The sequence below is a fragment of the Diplotaxodon limnothrissa genome, linkage group LG20, assembly GCF_057381915.1.
Source record: "Diplotaxodon limnothrissa isolate DT_005_m linkage group LG20, D_limnothrissa_male_GT1.1, whole genome shotgun sequence".
In the NCBI taxonomy this organism is placed as follows: Eukaryota; Metazoa; Chordata; class Actinopteri; order Cichliformes; family Cichlidae; genus Diplotaxodon; species Diplotaxodon limnothrissa.
In genome coordinates this window covers 32963124-32971788 of record NC_140615.1, presented here as the reverse complement: position 1 = coordinate 32971788, position 8665 = coordinate 32963124, and the positions used below count along the sequence as shown (strand labels likewise).

Genomic DNA, 8665 nt, shown 5'->3' with positions numbered 1-8665 from the left:
TTAACACTCTTAAGGGAATGTACAGAACAGTGCCTCACTGCAAATATAATTCACAAAAACACTAAATTTAGCATTTAACCATTTCATTTCACTCTGCTTCTTTAAAAAAAAAACTTTGCTCATTGCCCTCCTTTCAACAAAAATAAAATACTAAACCTTCCCTCTTTTTCTCGCGCTCCTCCTCCTCCACCAGCTCACACTCAAATACAGAGTCTATAACACGACTTTATAAATGAGCAGCTGGAAAATTCACCCAGTAATGAGATAATGCAATCAAAACAAGGATAAATATTTGTTGTGTCTAAGCTGTCTAAAGCAGGTTTCTTACAAATGACTTTTCAGACAGCACTGAAGATTAGTTTCTTGAGTAAATGAATAAGCATTTGCCTGTTTGCATAATATTTGGCAGCTGTGCTTCTAATTTGTAGTAACTGGGCTAAACATACAAAACTATTATTTTTTTCTTTTTAGATCTTGAGATTTAGTGCAAAGCAGTATTAGCATTTTTGCAAGCCTATATCTCTGCTGTGCCCCTGCTGGTTACTCTCAGGTTAGAATAACTGTGTATCTGACGTGAGGCAGTTTTTCTTAGTTTGGTGGTAAAATAACTCTGAGCACAGATGAAGTGACTCTGTTACTCGATGAAGGATTGTTAGGGAAACAAAAAGTGGTGTTTGCTGATTGTACTTGATTTGCTCACCAGCTGTTTATCAAAATGCCTGGTAACTTTTTTTTTTAAATGCGTTGTTACATTGTGTTCTAAAGATTTTGCCAGCTGCTTTTAATGCTTTAAAAGTGACATATTCATTACTTTTATGTTGTTGGCAAAGATTCTCATTTTGTGTCATTTATTTTTAATCTAATTCTAGCCTCAGTTACATTTTTGCACATTATTTATATAATGAAGATATTTTGTAATTAAACTGCCTTTTATATGAAGGTGCGTGTCTTTGAATTTTCTTCCATCAACATTGTTGAGCGTCTACTTATTTGCGACATTGAAATCGACTTGGCCGTTCACACCGCGGCTTCCCTGGCTTGTAATATTGCTTTGTTTTCTCTTTCTATACAATAACCCCGGTTTTTCTTTAAGCTGCCTTTGATCTTACTTCAACTTACATGACTTGGTGGGCTACAGATGGAGTAAATATGGGCCCTGCTAACTCGCCATACGGCTTTAGACCTTAATACCTGATTAGCTGAAAAGGGCAGCACTTGCTTTTGGTTCTTGGATATCAGACAACACAGAGGGGAACAGAGGCAAGTGTTTTTGTGCTTCATTTTTGAAGCGGGGATGTTGCGGGGGGGATAAGAGGGAGTTTCTGTAATAGATACTTATCTTACTGCCCTCAAGCCCCTCAAACAAAGTCCCCCTCTGAAGAGATTATAACCCAGGGAGGGCACATTAACTTTAATCCGATGCTTTGAGGCCTCGCACCCCCATACCTCCCTCTGCCCCACTTATTTCAACCCTCCTGTTGTCGGGGGGCTACCTTGTATCTGGTGCATGTATGAGTAAGGCCTGTGGCTACACACGAGGGTTGTGTTTGTGCGCATGTATGTGTGTGAGTCAGGGGGTGGAGCGACTGTTTCAATAGCACGCTGACTCTAATGAAAAGCATTGAGGGGTGCATACTGCTGTGTAACTGATTCCTCTCTCTGAAGAGATTAGGCGCTACATTGTTGGTTCGGTTGCTCATTTCCATGAGAGCGCAGCCTCCCACCAGCGGCTGCTTGGCTTTGTTATTTTGAGTTGAAAAACACAGAGCCCAATGTCTTTGGCTTCCTTGTTACCATTGTTTCACAAATAGGCCAAAATGTAGATGTCACGTCACAGATGCCCAATAACCTCATTAGCTGCTCTCTGTTTGACCATAGAAAGAAAATAATAGATGTGTGAACTTCAGTTTGCTCAACTGGAGAGAATTTCTGCATAGCTCTGAGGTAACAATACTGTTGAAACTTTTGTTACGCAGTAAATAAAGGAGAACACATTGTGTGCATGCAGTCCATCTTGGCCACTGTTGCACTGATGCTGCCTATAATATAACTTTGAGATGTCATCCTTATTGTTTAACTCTACATATCTACAGGGAAACTGGAGGATGATGTGAGATAACAAATATTAGTAATTACAAAGGTAAAAAGACAAGATTGTACTTTAAATCCCAGTATTTAGCATTCATAATCAGTATATAAACTACTTTAAGATACACACCCAGAGAAAAGTGCTTACTCAAGTATTTTAACATGATACAGTAAAGCCGCTAAATAAATGCTCTTTTTGTTAACCGTTACATTGTGTCAGAATCCATTTATCAGTTGTTTATTCTGCTTATAAAAATGCAAAATAGGGACTGTTTTTAACAATATGCATGTTTGTAAATTTCTCATCTTCTCACCCTTCATCTAACTTTGATGTCACCGTCCTGTTTTTTTTCTGTTGCACATGTGTGGAAGAAATTTTCAGCTGTGGTGAAGAAAAAGTCTGCAGCCAGCTAACAAGCTGATCTGCAACAACAAGCACACCGGGGAACTGATCTGACTGAGCTCACGGCAAACTGGCCAGGCCTCTAGCTGAGGGATCCTGGGGGTCCAGCACCCACCTACCGGGGCCCGATGCATGGAGATACCAGCAGCAGCGCCAGCTGTCACACTGGCCGTCACTGTCTAACCAACGCCGCCTGTCACTCACCCAGTGGAGAGCCGTCAATCAGACAACACCCAGGAGGGAGCTGGGAGGCGGGCCACTGCCCGGCCCTAAACAAAGACATACTTACATTTGCAAGCGGTTTCAGCGCCACTACTATTTTGAAAGAATGATAGAGTGGTCCTGATAAGAGCAATGACAAAGGACAAAGAATGGAAGGGGGTCTGGGAAGAGGGGGTCAGATAGCAAAGAGGTGGGAGAGCTTGATAACATTCACATTTTACTTACATCTCTCCATTTGTGTTGGTGCCCCAGGAAAATCCCATTAAGGAGTTCTGCCTGGGAAGCATTAAATAATTATTGCCAATTGACCGTCGGAGATTTTTTTTTAATCCACCCTTGGATTTGCTGGGATTTTTTTCGTGTGTGAAATTATACAAAAGAAATCGCAAACTTTGTCGTTTCATTTTGCCTCTTTTATACAAATACCTTTCAATATCTTACACGGTAAACTTGAAACAAAACTGCCATCTTCTGGTTCTACAAATCTCTGTAAACTTTCTCCTTTTTCCGTATCGAGTGCAGCAAAAATAAACTAACAAGCAAAAGGTGTTAAAGCTGCTAAAGCTTTTATTTAGGCTTTTGTTGTCTTCTTCGCACCTACATATGAGCTATTCTACTTGCATGTTTAGTCCCTTTGTCAGCTTGAGGGTATGGGATGGCCTGTAATTGAGGTCACACCTACACCTATTGTCTTGACCTGATCATTAGACCACTTGCACTGTCATTCAGCATTTTACGCTCCCAAAATAAGAAAATAAAGGGGTCTTATTAAACTTCACATCGTGTTTAGTGAGCTATAATATGAAATATGCAGAGGATTTGTTAATAGCAGGAGGATATAGAGCATTGTTTCAGCACAGAGCACGGGCTCAGATGTTATCACAGATGAAGATGGGTTCATCCTCTCTGCTATCTTGCATTATCTCTCAGGGTACTGAGGACAATCGTCTTCCATTTGGTCACTTTTCTCTCCTGTAAATCACTGACATCCTAACAGCAAACAGTGCAAGCCAAACCTGTCAGAGCAGGACCAACACCTGTATTGTGGCAGAGTTGCCAAAAGAGGAAGAGAATGAAAAGACGTTCTTCAGGAGGGACAAAGGCTGCTGCCCTGAGCTGTTTGTGTTGTGAGATGTAGACTACTGAAGACATAAGCCTTCTTCTCCTTGCTCCCTAGTCAACCCATTGTTACTCTTGTACAAATTTGCTTTAGGCTATGTGGACCGCACCCAAATAAATTCCCCTCCCTCCCCCACCTTTCCTACGTTTTTTTTTTTCCCTCTAATGCTACCCCCAAGAGTTCCCACTCTCTTTACATCTGGACCTCTGTTTACATACTTACCCTGTTTAGCAAAATCTTACAAATACCTCTAAGATAATACAGAGTTTACCAAAAATAATAAAAGTAAGAGAGAAAGAACAGAAACATTTTAATTAAGGTTTTGTTTTTTAAATTAATAATAACTAACTTCTTTCCTGCATCACTTTTCTCTTACTTATTGCTTGAGAACTACCAAAAGTTGCAATGCACTTATTTTTTTCTGGCTCGTAGTATCAGCATACTCAGCAGCAGAAACCCTCATAAGATCTCTTACACTGTATTTAGCATACACAATAGTATTTACACTCAGAGAAATGCCGTTGCTATTCGCTTTTGTCCATCTTCTGTTTTTATTGTAAACTTCCAACTGTGATGAAACAAGTAGGTCTTTTACACTGCAAGAATAAATACAGAAAGCTTTCAAATAAGTGCAGTGGAGTAAAAAGTTTTAAATTTCTCTTTAATCTGTAAAAATATGCAGCATGTTTGCATATGTAGCCTAGATTAATGTGAAAGATAAAGGAAATAAATACTAGACAGTGCAAAAAGTGAGATAATTGCTAGAGGTTATTCAGATTTAGAAGAACATTGTGCTGCTACAGAAATGCATCATAAAAAACAAATTAAAACAAAAATAGCAAAATCAAAGCTGACTGAAAGTACTGTAAAAAAAAACTAACAAAAAAACAACCCAAGAAGCCAAATGAAAACCAAAGAACAACAACAAAAATAGCAACTTGCAGGTGAAAATTAAAGGTCGTCAATTTAAAATGAGAAGACTGAATTTAATCTTTTCTAAAGTGTCAGCTCTGCTTGTTTCAACACTTCTTTTACCACTTAATACAAGCACTCCTGCTATCACAACCAACACTACACCTCTAATGCTGTTAATAAGATAGTCAAATTTATGCCAGATAACAGAGCTGCGCTCCTTTGAACACAAACACTCAGCTTTACTTCGACTCTTTTGAAGGGCATGAAGGAGGACAGCAGAATAAGAGGTGTAATCTTCACCTCTTATCTCTAACAACCCCCTTACTTACACACACACACACACACACACACACACACACACACACACACACACACACACTAGCATCTGTTATCTTATAATTATCATATACATTAGTCAACACCTGTTTCACTTAGCCTCGTTTAATTAGAGCCATTGAAACGTTGCCCTGCGCTCAAAACAATGCCATCCGACATGAAGGGCAGTGTCTTATGGTTCAGTCAGTAAATTAACAAATAAAAAGACGTTGCTCCGGGGCTTGAGAGGTTAACGGACAACTATATTTTATGTTTTCTTCATTCATTTTTAATTATTTTGTGAAAGACCTTCAAGAAATCTCTCGTAGTGACACTTTTACTCGTGCGTAAACGTCTCCTTTTGGCTTATTAGCGTAATTTATTGCTGGTGAGATGGTTAATTCAATTCACAAAACGACAGATCCGAAGGCGGTGAAGTGTCCGAAGCGGCAATAAGAGACTGGCAGGATGCTGTTAACTGTTAACTGAATTCAGGTAAAAACAAAACAAAAAAACCCCTCTCGGTTGATTAGTGCCAGACATGACAAGTGTTAAACTTGTCATAAAAATATATCACATGGAAGAAAAACTAAAATAATGCAAACTACGGATTGAGAGGGTAAGCATTACAACTTAAACAGACAATATTTTTATTTTATTTAGTTTTTAGTTTTATTATTATTTTTAGTTTTGCCTTTTTGGAGGCTGTAAAATATAAATAAAAATGACGAGTCACATCGACGAATGAACAAAAATAAACTTTGCTGGACACTTTGATGTAAAATAAAGTATAAATAACAGATCTTTGCTTGTCATGTAGAGACGAGCGTCTTTAGTCACCTCTCCAAAGGGTCGCATTTGAATTGAAACGTAGGTTCTCTCCAGAAATCACAGCGTTGCGATAAGCAGCACACATTTAGCCTCTCCTCGAAAACGCTAAAAGGAACAGCGGAGGGCTTCTTTGATGGGATTTGTTGCCAGTGAAAGCTGTAGGTCTTTTGAACGTAGCTGTCAGTCAATGGGCTGTCAGTGGGATACCCCCCGTCTCCCCCCTCCCCTCCCCTCTCGCCCTCCTCCGCTGGCAGCTGGGTGTAGCCTATATAAACAGACCTAGGAGGTTGCATCAAACTCAGACCTCAACAGCTTGGACGCAGAAAAGATGCCCGCATCGCAAACTGGATTTGGCAACTTCTTCTTGGAGAGGAACATCACTATGCCGACTGGATATCAGATCCCGGTGCTGGGCTGTCCACCGGGTGTACAGCAGCAGCAGCAGGCTCAGCATCTGGCTGCGATAGCAGCTGGGATTCCCATACCATACTCAGGACTACAGGGATATAACTTTATACCCTATCCACACCACAGGCACATTGCACACATGGTGAGTTGATAATTTAGAGATTAACACTCTCACTCTGATCTCGAGTAACTAAAACGGATTTGTTTTAAATTGCATCTTTGTGATGCGTAAAGTCAAACAAATTCTGGGTGTGATGCTTGCGACACTGAGTTAAAAGTGTCGAATCTCTTCTTTAGTTCTTACCGTTCTTTTATTCTACTTTTCAGAGCAGCGGGTTTGACTTGAAAGCAGCCTCTCCCTACCATCACGCTCTCTTGGCTCGCAGCGGGGCTTTCTACCCTCCATACCGTCCGGGAGCAGCCGATGATCCCAGTAGGGTGGCCAAGGTGGCCACCCGAGAGAGTACCGGTGCGCTCAAGGCCTGGCTGAACGAACACCTGAAGAATCCGTATCCCACAAAGGGGGAAAAAATCATGCTCGCCATCATCACTAAAATGAGCCTCACGCAGGTCTCTACCTGGTTCGCCAACGCAAGGAGGCGCCTCAAGAAGGAAAACAGGGTCAGCTGGGCGTCAAAGGGCAAATCTGATGAGGAGGATGAGGAGCAAGAAGGGGAGAGCGATGAAGACGAGCAGAAGTGTCATTTGGATGAGCATGACGAGGCAGAGCCTCAAGCAGAGCGCACAGATACAGACGAGCAGGTCGAGAGCGCGTTGGATAGCGCGGGACCTTTGGATGCGCGTTTGGAGATACCGCGTCAGGAAGACAAAGAGCTCGGACTTGTCAAGAAGACAGAAAAGCGTGACTCTGACCGCACGCCATCAGTTTTGGAAAGTAAAGAAAACATCGCCAGTCCAAAACCCAAAATCTGGTCTTTGGCAGAGACCGCCACCTCAGAGACTGTGAAGAAACCTGTCGACAGTTTTTACCACCCTGCCGGAAAACTGTGGGAAGACTGGGCTTCAAGAAACGGACTGCTCGTTCCCTCCTGCTATACGACTCGCGAACTCGTCTAAGCCGGTGTTTGTGCACGAATAAAAAGGACACTTTCCCACAGCTTTTGCACTTTAAACTTTCAGACCTCAGGGATTTCCTGAAGTTTGCATTGAAACGAAAATGTGTCGTGAAACCAAAGAATGAACATGTTTGTGTTACTGTAAATAATGTAGATGTATTTTTCCACCAACAAACTGTAAATTATGTTTCCTTTGTCTAATCATGAAGAAATATTTTTTTGCTTAAATAAACTTCGACTTATGGCGAAATTCTGCAGTTTTACTGGTCTGTATCCCTACTTCTTGATATACTTTGCATACAGCTTTGAGCTTTTCCGATCACACTGATGACAGCCCACATTAACAGTCTGATAACAGGACCACATTAATCTATCACTTAGAGACTATGACATTAGACTAAGAATTCAAAGAGATTCAGGGAAAATTTACACATCAAAAACACGTCTATTGTGTCTTTCTCTATAAGTTTTTTGATAGAATATTGCAAGTTAATTCAATTAAACTTGATTTTTTTTAAAAGAAAACAAACAAACTATCCCCTTCCTAAATATGGCACTTCCATTTCCTAAAACTTAACAGCAGCGGGGCTTAGGGTCTTCTAGAGGTTCTTAGTATCAATCACACCAGTTTCCATGTACATTCAAAAGGGACCTACCTCCATTAATCCACACATAATGAAAAAAGCTCCTGGGAGGAACTGGTCCGAAATGCCTTGTCTTCTGGCCTCAACTCTCTATGCAAATCCCTATAAACAGTAACGCACAGAGGCCAGATTAGCTCCAACCTGACTCCCAGATTTCTCACACAAGCGACACGAAATAAAATTGATATCATGTCATGAACCTTAAAATATTCGATACCGATAAATGTATGTCTGCTTTGGATATTTACAAAAGTTTTTTGCCTCATATTTCTAGTGTCGCACTAAAAAGTTACCGTTTGAACTTAAAAACTGAATTTTCAAAGTAGAGTAATCATCTGGCGCCTCTCTGTGGAAATCAAGAGCAATTACAGCACAGTTTAGTCTACTAACCTGCAGGGTTTTAACATAAAGTCATCACTGAGAAGAGAGCAGAGGTGAAAAGGACAAATGTACTCAGACACAGGTAAGAGGCAATTAAGGCTCTTTAAACTGTCAGCGATAAAACGCAATTCATGTTAGGACTAATTGCAAAGGCACAGCACAAACATTTTTAAATTAATTGTGACTTACACTTTCAAAGGAGAACGTAGGCTACCACGTCCATAAACCAATGCAGGAAACGGAAACAAGACGCTCCTTTCAT

The 8665-nt window shown here is 40.7% G+C and overlaps 1 protein-coding gene across 1 annotated transcript; it reads left to right on the top strand.

The window, feature by feature from the left end:
• Positions 1-6222: 6222 nt before the first annotated feature.
• On the top strand, positions 6223-7379 carry irx7 (iroquois homeobox 7). Its single transcript, XM_085345090.1, has 2 exons — positions 6223-6444; positions 6630-7379. The coding sequence occupies exons 1-2, from the start codon at positions 6223-6225 to the stop codon at positions 7377-7379; spliced, it is 972 nt and encodes a 323-aa protein (XP_085201216.1).
• The last annotated feature ends 1286 nt before the right edge of the window (positions 7380-8665 follow it).